General features: G+C 37.0%; 1 protein-coding gene across 3 annotated transcripts in view; it reads right to left on the reverse strand.

The window, feature by feature from the left end:
- Positions 1–19049, reverse strand: part of BAZ1A (bromodomain adjacent to zinc finger domain 1A) — a 63326-nt gene that overhangs the window by 27062 nt on the left and 17215 nt on the right. For all 3 annotated transcript variants that reach the window (XM_082284495.1, XM_082284493.1, XM_082284494.1), the window contains 9 exons: positions 17772–17915; positions 11205–11306; positions 9097–9184; positions 7230–7364; positions 6598–6697; positions 4437–4603; positions 3548–3643; positions 1070–1208; positions 491–637 (listed from right to left, as the gene is read on the reverse strand). In XM_082284495.1, coding sequence (XP_082140621.1) covers positions 491–637; positions 1070–1208; positions 3548–3643; positions 4437–4603; positions 6598–6697; positions 7230–7364; positions 9097–9184; positions 11205–11306; positions 17772–17915 — 1118 coding nt within the window. The remainder of the gene's footprint in view (positions 1–490; positions 638–1069; positions 1209–3547; positions 3644–4436; positions 4604–6597; positions 6698–7229; positions 7365–9096; positions 9185–11204; positions 11307–17771; positions 17916–19049) is intronic.

The following is a 19049-nucleotide window of genomic DNA, read 5'->3' on the forward strand; positions in this document are numbered from 1 at the left end:
ATGCATACCTTCATGTCTTGAAGAACAATGAATATTCAATTCTCCATTACAGTTGTGCTGGGGAGTTTTAGTTTTTAATCTAGTTAGGTACAGATTTTTTTATAGATACAGATACCTTTGAGAAGACTTAGAAAAATTAGTTGTTTCCTGACCCTTAGGAGAAACACGTAACAGTGCTGGAGGAAGAGGAGGAAGGTAAAGATGCTTCCTGCACCTCCGAAACACAAGCAATGCTGTTAAAAGCTTATTATGCTTTGCTGGATACAATCATAGTAACAATGAGCTTCCTTTTTCTCTACTCCCCGCAGACCCTGTGGTCCATGCCCAGTTTAAGGCTTTAATTTCAGATAAAAGAGAAAAAACAAGCCCATTTACATATAATATCCATGCATAATAAGGCAACGTTAACAAAGGAATGCCATAAATCATGCAGCTTAAAGTTAATTCCAGTGCAATTTCAGCTTTTCAGCAGTAAAATTAAGGATCTGACCTTTGGTCTCAGCATCAGCTATTTGCTCTTTGGCCACTTCCTCTTCCTCTTCGGCCATTGCCTGAAAGATGGCAGTCAGGAAGAAAAACAGCAATTCACATAGTGGGCCTTCAGTGTCATTTCCTACAAGAGCTTCCTCTAAAACCTCTGTGAATAAAGTTTAAGAAGCGTCACTTTTGCCGCAAAGTTGGAAAAAAAATTATGTACTAAAAAATGAAAACATTTTTTTCCTTCAGGTATGATAATTAAGTTATTTTCCATAATTTACTGTATATATTCCTAAAATCATGGTGTCAGAAAGTGTGCTGATGAAACCTCGTTTTCTTAATATACAATTGCAAGAAAAAAAGTACAAGTAGAATAACAACTTGTACACCAAAATCAATTTTCATTTTACAAACACCATGGAGTTGACCGTGAACTGAAAACTGGATTGATGTGCATGTGTTAGCACTGACAGATTAAAGCCACACAGAAAATTCTCTAGCAGTGGTACTTGTGTGTACTTAAAATGTTTGGTTGGTTGGTAGAAGGGAAACCATCAAAATGGGGCATCTTGCCACATAAATGACAACTTGCCTAAAGTCACTCCTTCAGGAAATTCATCTTGAAGATCAAAAAGTTCCCCAAAAGCATGTAAAAACTCCAAAACCATCAGAGCATCACCGAAGATCTCAGGAGGAAGTCTCGTCTTCACTGGCATTGGAATGGGAAGTTCCTGCAAACCAAATGGGACCACTTAATATAGTACTTAGTTTCTGCAGAGTACACAAGTGATTAAAACCAAAGAGTGTATTATTCTAAGGAATGTATTTGTTGAGTTTCTTTACATTTTACTAAAAAGAGTCCCACAGGACACATAATCATTTATCATGGTAACAGTGGTGATAGCACTAACTTTGGAAACCAACGAGCATGCAACTTGAATGTAAAATTTTCAAAAAGAAGTTTATTCACGTCCATGATGTTTGTATCTTTATTAAATGAAGTTAATCCTGCCACAACTTAATAACATGGGCTGTCAAGATTTTTGCTTCATACCTGTATTATTTCACAAGAGTTTTGCATTTCAGCTTCCTGAACTGTCCAGACAAGCAAAAATAAACATACTCTTAAAAGTTACTTATGATTGCTCGCAAAGACAAGCAAACAAAAACCCAACACATTCACATAAAACACGCCCTTCTAATACTAGGATATGCAAGATCACGTCTAACAACTGCGTGTTCTGGTACTGGGTTTATTGCATTTGTAAGGCACTTACGGTAGCTGAAGACATGTTAAAGGGAGCTGATGTAACCATATATACACAAGACCACTTAACAGAGACACCACCTCCAAATCACAGATGACAGCACCTAACACCAAGTTTGATTTTGAAATTACTGTATATTCATGTAACTCTAAGATTTGTCTTCATTTACTGTTTCTTAGCAGACATAGTTGAACAATTTTCAGAATGATGTCTCCTTTCCACAACTGTGGTAGCTCACAAATATTAAGAAGAAGAAAGCTGAATACTATGCTTCAGAAGAACACAGGAAGGTTATTTCATAAATTTCCAGAGAAGGGAATCTCTTCAAAACCATCCACGTAAAGAAAGAATCACACCATGTGCCTGAGAGCATTGTCCAAATGCTTCTTGAACTCTGTCAGGCTTGGTGCTGTGACCACTGCCCTTGGGAGCCTGTTCCAGTGCTTAAACACCCTCTGGATGAAGAACCTTTTTCTAATATCCAACCTAAACCTCCCCTGACACAGCTTCAGGCCATTCCCTTGGGTCCTGTCATTGGTCACCACAGAGAAAAAGATCAGTGTCTGCCCCTCCCTTTCCCCTCACGAGGAAACTTGACTGTGATGAGGCATCCCCTCAGTCTCCTCCAGGCTGAACAGACCAAGTGACCTCAGCCACTCCTCATACGGCTTCCCCTCCAGGCCCTTCACCATCCTTTTTTCCCTCCATTGGGCACTCTCTAATAGCTTAATGTCTTATATTGCAGTGCCTAAAAACTCACACAGCACTCAAGGTGAGGCTGCACTGGCAGAGTAGAGTGGGCAGAGTAGAGCAGCAGTGTCTCACTGTAATGATGACACTGCTTTTCCACCTCTCCTTTTTTCTTTCCAGTAGAAACACAGCAGCACTGTTTTCACAGCTTGCTCTCCCCTTTCAGCAATGGTCTTTTTCCCTTTCTTCAGCTTCCTTTCCCTTTCTACACAGCTAAGAGTTTTCACTCCCATCTTCAATGGCCATACAGCTCTCCTTGCAAATACATACAGCTCTCATATTCCTCCCAATCAGTGCTTTGACTTGAATTCATGTAACACTCTCCTTATTTCCACTTGCCCTCCTTGCACTTCTGTTACATCTCCTTGTGTATCGCAAACTCTCATCCTTGTGTTTCTGACAATTTGCCTCCTTTCACTATCTCCTGCCAAAATTAATCCAAATAAAGTGTACATAAATGTGTAACACTGGAAGATCTTCTGTTATGTACAGCCACACTATATTCTTGTGTGAAACCTAAGTTACTTGAGTAGCAAATTCTTGTTACTTTCTACAGGTTTCCAGTACCATCATGAAAGATGCTCATTAAACATGATATATATAGTATATTGTAGTATACATAGTATACTGCTATAGTTTAAATCGAAAGAATGCCACAGGAAGTAACAAGCCAATGTCTTTTCCACCTTTTGCAGCCAGAAATTTAGTTTTTTCATTACTCAAATCTTTTAAGCAACTCACGTTTGTTCTAAGTGAGCTCATCTTGTATATTTAACAGAAGAATCAGGTATACTCAATACCCACCACACAGTAATGCCAGCACTTTGAAATACTCCATTGTAGACTGAGCACAGCCTGTAAAGCTTTTCTGGAGGTTGAAAATGCAGATGATCCTATTAACATTGCCACTGGGAAATAAGTATTACACACTGCAGATGACTCACAGCCTGAAGCATTCCAATCAAATCTAGGTTTGCCTCTGCATTAGGGAATCTAATCAATCTGGAGACCCTGCAAACTACAATCTTCAGCTATTCCAAATTCAATCATACCTTAAGGTCATCACACTCCATATCTTCCCTAGGCTTACTCCACTGTTTCAGGTATTCCACATATTTTCTTTTTTCCTCACGCAGCTTCTCTCTTTCCTGAAAAAAAGTCACAATTGTGTATAAAATATCGTTACATAGCCCCATTGCAATTTCTAAAACTGCACCACTTACTATTCAATCACACTGAAAAGTAAAACATTACATTTCATTAGAATGGAGTGACCTATTAATTTTTATTTTGTATAAAATGATACTGGCAAAAATATTTAAATGTGGTGATACTTTGTTGGACTAGTTGTTGCTTTTGGTGGGGGGGGGGGGGTTGTTTCGGGTTTTGTTTTCTTTTTAATCAAAGTGGCTGAAGAAAAAATACCAAAAATTAGATGGCATTTATGAAAGTTGCCTCAGAAGGACCATCAAAATAAGATAGTGAATGTGGCTGTGGTAAAATATAGTAGAATATGTAATTTCTTCATATTCAATTGACAAAAAGTTATTTAGCAATTTACATCCAAAGAGAATGCACACAGAAACCCCCAAGCATCAGATATGCTGTCAGTCTGATGCAGCAGAGATTCTTCAAAAAGAAGACAACCATCAAATCAAATAGTTTTATGCATTATTAGCAAAAAAACCCCAAACCCACCATATTACTTCAGAAATAAGTTCAAATTCAAAATGAACTTTTGGTAAACTAAAATTATAGAGAATGTTATCCAGAAATACAAACCCATAATCAAATCTTGTAATTGCCTATTCTTTTGAAGTGCACTTCTAGGAATTGAAAATGATTAATGGAAAATAACTCGAAACAGTGACTAAGAAACAAGGAAATTAGAAAACCATTATATTGCTCCTATATAAAACACATATACTTCAAATGCATTACTTTTTCCTTTTCTATTTTGAGTCTCTCTTTCTCTTCTTTCTTTTTCATCCTTTCTTCTTCCACAATTTTCTTTAATTCTTCTCTCTTCTTTTCCTTATCTTCTTTCTCCTTTTTCCTAGCTTCTATAGCATTTGCCTTCTCTTGTTTTAGTTTAGCTTTTTCAAAAGCTATAAAGGAAAAAAACAAACCTAAGTTATTTTTCCTTTTGTAAAATATTAGTTTTAACTGATAAACAGACTGATCTTTTTATAATTACCATATGAAAAAGATACTGTTACGAAGACTGAATTATTTCCACACCAACCAGATATTCAAACACTTGAAAGTTCTTTACAGAAAGTTCTTTACAGTTTCAAGCCTAAGAATTAGACATGTTTTACAAGGTTGTCAACATGGTAATAAAGTTAAATATATCTGCTTTTATGAGTCTAAAGAAGGTAATTACTTGTTTACTGGTTTCTATCAATTGACATATAAAGATGAGAACTCATTCCAACATATAATTACAACAACATATTTAGTAATGACTGGTAAATAAAAGCATGTCACAACCAGGTGTGGCACACAACCGTGAAGTATCTGTGATAGTAAAAACCTTTAAATAAGTGATCTTTAAGTATTTAGTTATTACTGAATTACTGCAGTCAATACATTTGAAACCTATATAGTATTTCTGTGTTTTGTTCAGATTTTACTTCAGTTACACAGTTTAAGCTGAACTTTAAATGATAATAAATGCTGCTGCCTGAAGAGATGCAGATCTCTTTGTAGTCATCTGTAGAATAACAACAGGATACAAATTTCCACTTTCTGTGGACAGACAATGCCTGTCAGCCCACACACAGGCTAACAAATAAAAGGGGGTCTTACTGTTTTAATTGAATAAACAGGAAAGCTAGAATCGTAAGTGAATGAAATGAAAAATGTTCCTCGCTCTTACCAAGTGGATAGTAGTAAAAAGAAAGATTTTTATTGTATTTTCCTATAATATTCTGAAAATGGGCTAGGTTCCTTCTACAGAGAGCTACTGCACATACCAGCAATGTCCATACCCAGCAAACAAATGCAGTGAAGCTGATCCCCAGGGTCTTCAACATACTGAGAAGGTTCATTTTTCACAGTACTTGGTATTTTGCTACCTTTTCACATTGTGAAAATGCGTCTTAACTAGACTTCTAGAAGCTGTAGTTTCTGTCCACACAAGAGAGGAAGCAGCTTTGATGCTGATCAGCTGTCATCTCATTCTATGCTGTCATTCCTAGCACATGAACAAAACTTGTTGTGCAAAAATGTGGACACTCTAATTTAATGGAAAACATGAAATTCTCATGTCCCCGTCTCCTATAAAAGAAAGACCTAAAGCAGCATCAGGAAACTTTGCAGTTATTTAAGCAGATGTTGGACTAGGTAATTTCTAAATGTCCTTGCCATCTTAAAAAATTCCATGTTCAAATAAATGAGAGGTTGGAACCAGAAGTTCACTAAAATATTTCCAGAGATGAAAGCCTTTCCTTAGGAAGGACATGAGTGCTTACAATCCAGAAGAATATCTCCTTGTCTGAGCTTTGTCTCCTCAAGAAGGCATACCAGTTTATCTAGTTAAACAAAAGGCATATGGGTCCCCTTCCTTCATTTGAAATCAAATTTAAATTGATCAGAAACAGGCCAAAACTAAGCCAAAATAATTCAATCAGTCCAAACTAAAATTCTCTGAAGCAATTTGTGCTCTTTTACATCAGAAAAATTCAGAATGCATTTCAGTTCTTTTAAATTTTGAGACTGTTGTATGAGGAAAATGCATAAACAGAAAAACTAACTGATTTGTGTTACACATTCAAGCATTGATATACTTTCAGCTTGCAAAATTTACACGACTTCACCATCCAAGCTTCTACAAAAAATTATTCAGCTCTTCATTTATCTGAGAGAGAAATCAACACAGTTGGACCACAAGCTTCCTACCATTTCCCCAGCTAGGTCAAAAAATCAGGAGACAACCATCCTAACCACTGAAAGGAGCACTTGGCCATAGTGGTGTGGCAGTACACTCCTATTACATTTTCCCTTTGAAAGGAGCAACACCAAAAATACTATAATTATGGCCTGCTCTCAAACCTGCAAAAACTGGTTCTACTGGTCATATGACTAAACTTCAACTTACCTATGGCCTGCACATCATCTTTTTGCTTCTGGAACCTTGCCCTTTCCCTTGATACTTTACTTTTGTTTCCTGGGGTGTTTTTAGCTGTAATGTTGTCCTCCTGATAGAGAATTTGGAGGTAGAAAGGGAAAAAAAAGAACATAATAACTAAAGAGAAATGACCAGCAAAAGATATTCCAAATTTTTCAACTGTTCTCTAGAACACAATGAAGTTGTACAGTACCTAAGATTCTCAGTGTTTAAATACAGGCAAGTGACATACCTGAATCCGAGGGCAAGTGACATAATTGTATCCAAGAGTTCAAATTAAAGCTTTTTAGCAAATTATTTACTCATCCCAGAATGGACAAGTACCCTGTGTGTCATCACAACACACTGAAAAACTAGTTTCTTGATGGGATCCCAGAAATAATGATAAAAATAAGAAGATAACATATCAAGTATGATCCCTTTTACCAGCTTAACTATAAAGCAATTACTTTAAGAGCAATTGTGGAATGTATTCCAATTGCCCTCAAAATGAAAAAAGCACAATGTCAACCTTGCATTTCAAATGATCTGAAAATTCAGACAAATAGAAGACAGACTACACTGATGTGTCTTCATCTGGGATTAGAGATGTAATTACTCACAAGACTTGCAGATGCCCTCTTTGGAGGTCGCCCTCGCCGTCTGCTTGCAGGACTGAAGACAAATGTGGGTGGTTCATCAGGAAAGAAATAGGAGAAGTTTTGTTCTGCTAGATTATATTTTTCAATTGATGTTGCCTTAGTAAAAAAAATGAAAATAGATATTAATTGTGAAATTCTTACCTCTCTATAAATATAAGCTAATTAATCAATCATTAATTCACAAAATAAGGCAATAAAAGTAACCATATCCATAACTGGTTAACTGAGGATAAGAAATAAAGCTCTGAAATAGTGTTAAATGAAGAGTTAATCTACCCAGTGGATAATAATGTATGCAGCACACATCTGCAACTAGAATTTGGCTTCATTTGGTAAGATGTTATTTCTTTACATGCCTTTTAGCAAACACAGCCGGACAATGTCTTCCTAGCGAGTTACTGAAGTGTGTCAAGAATACATTTTGACAGATAAAAGCAGAAACTTAACTTACTGAAGAATTACATAATTGTCTATTACACAGTACTTATTTCTGGAGGAAGATTGTTCCAAATTGTCAGTTTCTTTTCAAGTCTACTTTCTCAACCTGATGACTTCAAGAAATCTGCCCTTATTGGACAATACAGACGAGGACACAAAGGAGACATTCCAAATAGGACATGTTCATGTAACTGAAAGGCAAGGCAATCAGCACAAGGACAACACTCCACAGAAAGCCCAAATAAAGACAAGATGACAAATACACACATACAGAAAATAACAATTTTCCTGGGGCTCCAGAAAGCATCACTAATAGATCACTAGTTCTTAATGTGGTACAGTGAGCGGGGTCAACATGACCACTAACAAGTCCAAGGAATGGGGTGGTTTATCCCTTTCAGCTCTATTTTCTTCTATTTCAATTTCTTTAGAAGAGACAGACTCCAGGAGTTACAAACTTATTTAGAAATTAATTGCCTTTGTTATTTTCCACAACTTTCAGAGGCAAGACTCTCACTGACTCTCATCTCACTGAGCCTTCCTGTGCAGAATGAGCATTTACATGGCTGTATAAGAAAATACCAGACATAATAAATAACCCTACTACCTTCTAAAAACAAGAAGATAGCAAAGATTTCGGGGTCAAGGCTGCACCACACAGTGAAAGAGTCCACGGTCTCTTGTGGCACAGCAAGCAAGGCAAAGGAAATTGCTGCCTTGTGGGAAAAGCTGCTCAAATTCTCAGTTATCTGGTGCCCACTAAGATGTGAACTTTAGTCTGAGTTGCACTAAGTATCACCACATACCCAAGATTACAAAAACATACATACTCAACATCCTAGGCCTTATCAAAAACCCATTCCAGCCACCTAAACTCTGGTACTTGTCTCACTGAAGATCTGGAGACTGAATTCAATCTATCTTAAAGCATTTTCCAGCTAAAAGCATTAGAACAGAATAATACTGGCTTACTGTACCGAAAGAGAAACAGTTCGTTTTCATTTGATTTAGAAATACCAGCTGCATACTTTGAAGAATGAAAACAATTCATGTGCTAGACTAAGCAAAAGTATATTATGTTTTAACAAATACAACTTTTCTAGATAACTGCTCTTTTTTATTTTGGGGACTTTTTAAAACTAGTAGCTAAAGAAGGAATTAAAAATTATGCTTCACGTACAGAAAAATTACTATCTTGTTTACAAACAGAAGTTAAGAAACTGCTTTTGAACAAAAACTTGAAGTATTCACCTTTTGTTTTGGAAAACTGTATTATACTTACAAAAACCTAAATTCGATGCAGTTTTAAAAAGGAACTCTGAGCAGCTGTACAGAAAAGATACTAAATAGTGTCAATATTCTATCCCATAAATTATTTCTTCTTGCTTACCTTAGCTTTTATTACTCCATCATGTGGTTCACAGTGTTGTTTCAGAAAAAGTTTAAGTCTATCACGAGAAAAGAGATGTTTCCTTCGGCTGTATTAGGAAAGAAAGGTAGTATTATCAACTAACATCTTTAATTAGTGTTTAATCACAGCCAAAAATATGTGCAAGAACACATGTGATAAGCCATATGATTGATCTTTTTCTTATTTTCTTAATTATAAGTAACATCCTTACAATTGTAATTAATAAACATTCTTTGATACGCCAACTGAATTAAAATTTTTTTATGAATAAAACGGAACTCAAGTAGTACATAAACAGTTGGTTTATGCATCTGCAATTTTTATTTTGAAGATTCTGTTATGTCCTCTTTCATAAACATGTACAAACTCCATAGCTTTTTCATCCATGGTAGATCCTCCAAATACTTCTTAAAATTCCTAAATAAAACTCAAGTCTGACTGTTTCAGAAGAGAGGGAGGACAAACAAGCAAACAGGGACAGCGGAAAGCAACATTCACATCTCTCTAGTGGGGAGGCAAGCCAAGAAGTGACAAGGTGAATCCACACACTTCTCAGTCAAGCTATGCCACTCCTTTCTACAGGAGAGTGTGAACTCTACTGGCTCCTGGCATTCCAGGGAAGCTGCATTACTTCGTGGGAAGGAAAAAAACTTCACCACACAGGAGTAGTTAATGAAAAAACAAATCCAGATTAGTGCTGGAACTAAATGACTTGTAATCACACGAACTGGAGTTTGTTTACAGCATCCAGTTAATATAAAGTTTTGATGCACAATCTACTCTAAACATATATTTTAGCTAAATTTGAGACAATTTTGTTACTTAAGAAGCAAAACCTCTAGACCTATTTTAAAATCAATCTGATAGCCAATGTCTGCTCCAACATTTCAAGCCAGCAATGCTGTCAGAGTGCCCACAATGCCAACAGTTCATTATTATTATAGTTTTTAAACTTTTTTCCCCCTATTCCATCAATCACAACAGTAGCCAAGGTACCAGAAGTCAGAGTGCAAAATGTGGAATACATAAAAATTTTCTTAAGAAAGAACGTTCTTTGATGTTTGATCTTTGTATACCTTCAAGCCTAATCAACAAGAAGGGAAATTTAAGACATGAAAGAGAGAACTTGGTTGTTAGCTACTATAAGTGATGTCAAGGTGTTAGAAAAATAAATTATTTGTTGGTATAATGCTGTCCCTGGCTCGTTTCCATGAGCTCTGAAGTGTCCTCAGTCAGAAGAAAATGCAGCGTTGGCTGGGTCACCACAACAACAGTAGAACTGCTTTGTTAAGGTTTAGGGCTGGACATGCTTCAGTGGTCTCAGACCTGGGGGGAGGTTAACAAAGCCTGGGAAGAAGAATGCCCACTGACAGTGGGCACAAAGAATGCAGAATTTAGGGGTCACAAAGACATCTAGCAGAACTCCCAAGATAAGGAAATATAATACAGTATAATACAACTGAGCAATTGTGCTGAATCAACTCCAACTGGGTAAAAGCTAATTCTGCAGAGGGAGATCTGCGGCCACGGACGCAGCACCACCGACCCAAGAAACCCACTGACTCGAAAGAGAAAGACTGAGCATGCAGACTAAGTACCATAAGATGCAATAATCAATTAATTAATTGGAATCATTAACCAATAGAAAATAGAATACTAATTAGTAAGAGAACTACGTAACTTGTAGCCAATGAACACTAATTCTTTTGCTTGCTGAAATGTGCTTGATTTATGGAATACCACTGATCACCTAGGCTTGTGCACCTCTGAAATAAATAACCAGCATCTCTCTTGAGTGTGTAATTATTGGCTTGTTGCACACTGGGTAACTGATCCAATTTTTGCAGACAACAACAGCAGGTATCATCTGTGCACCAACGAAAGCGGAGACTTGCAAGGAGCTGGAACCTGTGTTAATGCTAGCAAAGCTTGGATTCCTTGATACAGAAGGCCTGTAGTACAGTATTTTGTTCCACTGCTTTTAATTAACAGCTCTAACATTGTTTTAAAATGCCATTTTATATCAAAAACATCTCACACAACTCAGTTATAAAGTACAATTTTAACTTCCACATACTAATTTTTACCTTAGTTGAGATGCTTTAACAACAACAGGTTCATAAAGGTGTTTTTTAATAGGTTGGACTTTGTATTTGAACAAAGAAGGATCAATTATGGCTTTCTTCTCCCTAGGAAAAAAAAAATTTAAAGTTTACATTCACACTTCATCAGCCTCATATTGTACACATTTAATACATTTATATGCCTACACAATGTACCTCTTGAAAATACCCAGCTTGTAACTTCCACCAGTACCAAAGACCAAAGCTGGCCTATTAACTTGTGCCAACTTTTCTGCTACTATATTTAAATCTGCATCAAAAACAGTTCCTGCAAGGAACAGGAAGAACAATGAGGGATGTTTTCTTAGCAAGGAAATGGGAGATAAGAAGGGAAGGAAGGATGAAGAGAGAGAGACAAGTAACATTCCTATACTTCAAAAAATTGTCTCCTTTGTACTCTCAGAACTCATGATGGTAACAGGAAGACAAGAAAAAGGAGAAAAAGATGATGAGGAAGGAGTCCAAATGACACAAATAAATCAAATGAATAAAAATAGTAGCTCTTGATCTACCAATTGCGTTGCAAAACAAATAAACACCTAAAATATTTTTCCAAAATAACACTAGAAAAAAACCCCAAACCAAACACTTTACCAACAACATAACAGAAAGTAACAGAAATCATAAGGCAACATATCTACACTTCAAAATAAATGCTTACGAGGTTACATGCTTTATTAGCCAAAGTGCACTTCCCTTTTACAGGTATTGCTACAGAGAACTAAATTTTTTCCGCTCCTCATAGGAAATATTTCTTCAGTTTTAACATAGCATTAACTGCTTTGTTACACCTCCTCCTAGGTGAGTAACACCCAGGTCTGGTGTGCTACCAAAATAATCACTCCTTTACATGAGAGGGGTTTTGCCACAGACAACATACTTTCAAAGGAGTAGTGTATTTATGGACAGACTTCATGAACAGAGCTAAACTAATAAGGCTTTACTTAAATAATGTTGCATTTTGCTATTAAACAACAGAACTAACTTCTCCTGAGGTGACAGTTTGTAATCATGAGTTGTACTGCTTTATCAGGAAGAATTCAGTCATCATCTTATTTCATCAGTAAGTAAAGTTAAAGTACCTAAGTAGATGAACTAGGAGATTTAAAACTATGCATTTCATCATTGTCAGCCCTTCCAGCATTCACAAAATGCTTTCAGGTGGAGTTTGTGACAAAATAAACCAGAACATCACTTGCTGTTCTTTAGCCTTGTGAAAAACATGCACAAGATATTGAGAACTGTACTTTGCAAGGCTGCTGAAAATGAAATTTGCTACAATTCTTGTTTTTCCCCACTAACTCTGTGAAAGATAAATACAAGAAATGTTAACATTCCAATGTCTAATAAACACATTAATTCATACAAACAAAATGAAAACAATATTCACCATTATTGTCATTTCAGATGAGAAGAATTTGCAAATTTCTCAAGGAAAATAGTTTATAATGATTAAATTAGCAGCACAGTTAATAATAAATGGACTGACAAAAAAAACCAAGACAGACTTGGAAACAGCAACACATCTACTAGACCTACAGGGAAGTGCTGTGATATGCATGCACTGTCTTGCACGATAGTCTCAAGTTGCTGAAGTCTCAAGTTGAGTCACTCGGACCAAATCGAATTTAAGAAATACAACAGAAAAAAGTCCACCCAGCAAAACACAGCTGAACTGTAATCCAGTATATCCACTGGCAAGATTTTAACATCTCTACTTAAGTTTGTTAAAAGAGCCTTCATATTCTGGTCGTACCGTGGCTTGGTCTTCCAAGACCATCTTCAGCCTCAAGACAGGAAAGCGAAAGTAATGAAGGCTCTCCCTAGGAATTTCTGGATACTATGGAAGACAAACTTGCACCTCACACACCATTGCATTTCCAGTCCTTTAGTCTAATAAGCTGAAGAATGACCCAAACAGATGATGTTCAGATACAAAATAAAAGGCATCAGAGTACCAATATTAAACCAAAAGTATATCAGTTTGTTTATACATTTTGAACAGATTCTAAGCTTCAATACTGTCTGCAGTCAAATTCAGAGCCCAAAGAATAATCAAATTTTCAACTCTATTGTTAATCTTTACTTCTTAATTTGAGTAAATCTTTCTCAACTTCAGTGGATCATATATAATAGCCCAAACATAATTTCAAAACACACTACATTTTTTCTGCTTAGTTTCTGAATTTCCAGTTATTATCCCAAGAAGTAAATACATTCCTGATATCTTCTTCCAAATTTGTAGTAAAAATTTTGCTTACTGCAGAAGAGGAAGAAAAAGGTCATTCAATTCACATAGAAGCTTTAAAAATTATATAGATTATCTAGCTGCTTTGGCATAAAAATATTCTTAGTTCTGGTTATATTTCATTTTGTAAAGCATTATATAAAACACATTGGAGTTAGAAAGGGTTAGACCCATTTCATAGCAGAGATCCCTTACAAAAAATCTTCACAGCATAGCTCTGACACACAACCAAATACATAGTATTTTGTAATTTAGTATGTAAAAAACTGCAACTGACTCACCCATATTACACTACTTTCTACCGCACTCAAGTGAATGTGGCTAGTACTTGCATCAAAATCCTGCATTTTTAATAAGATTATACTGAACCACTGACAGGTAATAATCTCATCAAGCCTTCGATTACTTTGGCATGGTGACCACATGACCTGAACATAAATTTCTTCCTACAGTACTGCTATCCTACATCCTGACAGCACGGTTACTAAGGGAGCAGTACCGTAACTTCTGAGACCTTAGAACCATAAAATCATTAAGATTGGAAAAGGCCTCTAGGATCGAGTCCAACTACCAACCCTGTTCATCACTAAACCACATTTTCAAGTGCCAGATCCACATGCCCTTCTGAACACTTCCAGGCACAGCGATTTCATGACTTCCCTGGGCAGCCTATTCCAATGTCTGATTTTTAAGTGGAGAAATTTTTTCTAATATCCAATATAAACCTCCCCGGCACAATTTGAGGCCATTTCCTCTCATCCTGACACTTGTTACCTGGGAGAAGAGACCAACCTCCACCTCACCACACCCTCGCAATCAGGTGGTTGTAGAAAATGGTAAGGTCTCCCCCAAGCATCCTTTCCTCTAGGCTAAGCAAACCCTGCTCCCTTAATCTTGTCCTTCTCAATTGTCCAGGACACCTATCTACGCCATCTGGTCTGAGTCTTGGCACAGCTACCTCTATCTTACTGTATTAACAGAAGTAGAAAAATTGCACAGAAAAATATTGAGAGTTAGAGGATCCGGAGCGCTGTCCTGAAGTGCTAAAATGACTGCTGTCCCACTTTTTCAGAAAGAGGCAGTAGCTTTTCTTCTTCTCTTTGACTAAATTTGGGAATGGAAAAAACTCCCCTGAAGAATGCTAGCTAAATAACACAGTCATTTATGGTCTCCTTGTGCCTTACACAGAGGTAACCTGGCAGTAAACTGATCCCCACAGCAAAGCTGCCTCTGCACATCTTTGAAGGTTGCCACTGACAAGAAACTGTCCTGCGCAGTAATAACTGCCCATTTGGAATTTCAAATATTTCCTGTAACTTAAATAAAATTTCAACAACAAAACAGAGCAACCTGAAGACTGTTAAAAACAACACTCTAGGGACAAGACAACACCATTTTGTAACAAAATCCTGACTTTTAACTTTTTGGTGACGATTTTAAGGTGTCTTTGATTCAAGTACTTTGTCTTTCCTTATAATATAAAGAGGACGAATACCCATCATCATTATTCTTGGATTCAAGTGATGGAAGAATGAGAGAAGAAGAAAGGAAAGGTAAGAATTAAAGATGAAGGAAGATTTTACTGTACTGAAGATATTTGTATAGCTTTAATGACAAATTATGCCCACATTTTGACATATCCAGTTCATAATTTTTTCTCCACATAAAGTTAAAGATGGTAAAAGGCTTGGATGGTAAGGTTCCACTGACATTATTTCCAAAAACTGTTCTCTCTTATAACCCAGAATTTGCAGAAACAATTAGCACTTTCCCAAAATTAAACTTTTAATTCAAATTGAACATCCAAATTTACTGCCACAAACCAGCTCATAAACCAAAAATATTTTTTTCTAGTATTTCTGATGATGCTTGATGATTCACACTACTCACTGCCCTGGCAAAAGGAATGACATGAATAATTAAGTTGCAGCTGAATTGTATGCATTTGGCAGCAAAAGCCCCTCACCTCCAGGCTGCTGCCGAGTGCTAAAGCCAACACAAGAGTTCAACCTCACCTTTAAAAGTCTAGCAGTTTAAGCTGGGAATACTGCTATTCCATGTGACCACTAATCTATGGTACCAGAGGCTCCCAGGGCACAGTATAAATGTTTTAAGAAATCAGAAGATTGCTACCTCCTGCTTTGTAACCCAGGCCTTAAAAAGCAGCCTGTTTTCGGAGGGAAAGAAAAGAGCATTACAGACTCTTTCTCCCTGTACCATCCCAACTTTTACTGCAGAACACAACAGAAATGGTCAGCGGGAACACTTGTACAAACTACATGGCTATTTCTGCTCCATACAGACAGGAGTAGGGTCACAGAAAGGCTGGGATCTCTCTAATGACATCTATTTTCAGTTAAGATTCTCTAGCCTTACAGATTCTTTAGGAAAAATATTTGCAGATGGCCTATCAATCTGTGCTGGGCTCCCCTCCCCCTCCCTCACAAACACCCTGAGCATCTGCTGTACCATTGTTTAACAGCACTGCAGGTTTGCACAAAGGCTGGGTCTCAAAATCTGGAGATTTGTGTGCAGGCTGAGGCAGAACTGTCCCGCACATATCAACTTGACATTGGTCCCAAGGTGACTAACATCCATACTTTTCACATGCAAGTCTCTCTATAAACAGCAAAATAATAGTCTCTGAAAGATTAGGGCTGCAAAACAATGTCATTCAGTTCAGTGGGATTTCTTACTGTTATGAGCAATGGTATAAAGAATCTTATCTGCCAGCATACAAAATTCACAGCAATGCTTTACTTTCAGATAGGTTTTACACATAGCAAATAATACTTTTCAAGTCTGCATATACCCAGAATATATCTAGAAAATAACTGTTATTACACTCTCACATTTGTTATAAACAGACTCACTTAAAACTTCCAGTAAGCACTTTAAAGCCACAAGAGGTTTGCAATTTAACTTGTAGCATAAATGTTAGTTAGATATGTCACAGAACACTGCTTCAAAGTCTGTATATTCTCACAAGAATTCCCTTTCTAAGAGAAAGAAAATATTTTCCCTCCCTTCTCTGTACTGTCCAAGTAACTCATCAGCTGGGGAGAATGACCGACTGACTGGGAGTGCAAGACTTAAGCCTTACCACCAGCTCTGCATGCATGGAAGTGACAGCACTGTAACAGGACCAATCCTACAGTCAGCTCTGTGCATGCTTGCCTAATTCCAAGAATAACCTCCTTTCAAATGCCACATGCTTTCTGGAATACTGAAAATGCATTTATTTTTTCAAATACATAGGACATCTTCACGGACAACTTAGACACTGCCTTCAAGAGACAGCAAAGAAATTTTAAAATTATTTATCCCATGTTATTTTCTTAATGAAGTGAGTGAGGAGCTCCACCCTAGTTATTCTAGGCATGTCAGGACATGACTTCCTCATGCTGCAATCAACAAGATTAACTTCTGCATCCCTGTGACATCTTGAAATCAGTAACAGTTCATGCAAAGCCTGCACGTTGCTAGATCCTAGATTAGGGCCCACTTCAAACCTTCCTCTTTCATCATCATGAAATGATGATGACGAAGCATAGAAGTCTTTCATCCCATTATACTGCTAGGATAGGCTCAATTACTGGTCAGTAAAGGGATACTCCAAAATAAATACCACAGTTACAGTCAACAGGTTCTCCTATTCAATGTTATTAAGCTACTCCAGCCTATAGAAAGTTCCCCAAGACAGGACACACACAGTTTCAACCGCACCTAAAATCATAATAAAATTCATTAAATACAACGACATATTTATATGGACACATGCACAATGAAGAAAGCTTTGTATGTATTTGGTTTTTTGGACAAATACATGAAGTCTCTGGGAAGGTTTTCAGAGAGTTCCAGTAAAAGTGTGTCCTCCTGTCATCAAGCAATCTCAACTCTTAGCCCCATGATGGAAGTGAAGTGACACCAGACTCCAGAAATGCAGAACATGGCTGCACTTTCTGCTACAGCAGCACAGGTTTTGCAGCACAGGAAACTACCAAGAGATAAACACAGCTCTTCCACTATCTCACAGAAAAAACACTGTCATTGCAAAGAGATTAACAATGATTATTTGGTAGGTATTCCACTTCTCATAATGCAGAGTTTTCTAGTTCATTAGCATAACTGGCACCTCTGAATGTTCAGCTTGTCAACCTTCAGCTCTCTGAACACTCCCAATCCATACAGATCAAGTAATTTGTTTTGGTCAGACTCTGACACATCTGCTTTAGTCTCATTTCCACCCAGTCTGCATGACATACAGTAAAAGCATCATGTACCCATTTTGTGCAGAGCTATTGTGCGTTTCTGAGTCGTCACTGTCGCTGATGACAATTGTGTCCCCATCAGCACTGCCGGTGTGGCCATTCGCCATTCCATTGTGATGGGTTGGAGCTATGACTTCCAAAACCTTACACTGCAACCTGAAATAAAACACATACATTTATTAACGTCAAAAGTCTTTCACTAGTACAAGGAGTCTAAAATTGTAGCAGATGTTATTTTAAGAATACATATATAACTGAACACTTTAGTAAATAAGTAACTAAGAGCCTTGCACTCAACACTTGGTAAAATATTAATTTCATAAGTACCATGGAGAAATTAATCTGCTTATACAGCTATCAGCTTCACTTCTCAGGAAAACAAATCAAGTTACTTGTGGTTGTGAGGTTTTTTTTCAGTTCTCATTTAAGTAAACTAAAAAGTTAATTTAGTGTGTTGCTTTAAAACTACACAACAAAGCTTCTTTTGTTATTTTCGTAGCAGTCTAAGAAAAGCAAAAGATTGTCAGATCCCAAAGTATTTTTACTTGTACGAGATCATCTTCTACTACTGTCGATGACCTAAATAAACAAGGCTGAAATGATCATTATGCATCTAATCTTAATAATGGCCCATTCATCTGCTGACACATATTAAGGCTCCATCTGGCATACACACAATTGACAAAACAAGCCTATTCCTTTCCCATCCTGAATGCTAGTTATAAAAGGGAGAATTAACTACATATCAAAAAGTATAATTAATCAACACTTCATGCTGGGTAACTGTACTATAGCTGGTTCTTAACCACTAACTTTCACCCCTTTCTAGAATGCCATGGTTCCTATCCTATAGCTTAACATCCAAAAGCCTTGTCTGATTCATGAAAATTAACTGCTGTAGTCAATGGACATTGTCACATTCTACCACTAAAAGCTCAAAGCAGGGGGAAAAAGAACATCTAATAATTCTCTTCTCTGAGCACCAAGAACTCCCACTTGAAATACGTAAGATGAAGAACACATGAAGTCCTGGGCTTGAATTAGTGTGGTGTCACACTTAAGTTAAAAACAAACAAACCTCACAACATCCATGACAAATTTTAAATGTTCTTCTATCTGAATTGAACAGTGGCAAAAAGGAAGGAATATCAAAATATTTCTTGAACATGTCTTTCTGCAAGCAGGCAGTACTATCCACACTTGTACACACTGGGAGGGGGGGGGAGAGGGGAGGAGAAGAGGGGAAGGGGAAAGAAAAGATGGCGGTAGCGGGAGAAAAACCCGAAGAAT

This window comes from Coloeus monedula (assembly GCF_965178545.1).
Source record: "Coloeus monedula genome assembly, chromosome: 6".
In the NCBI taxonomy this organism is placed as follows: Eukaryota; Metazoa; Chordata; class Aves; order Passeriformes; family Corvidae; genus Coloeus; species Coloeus monedula.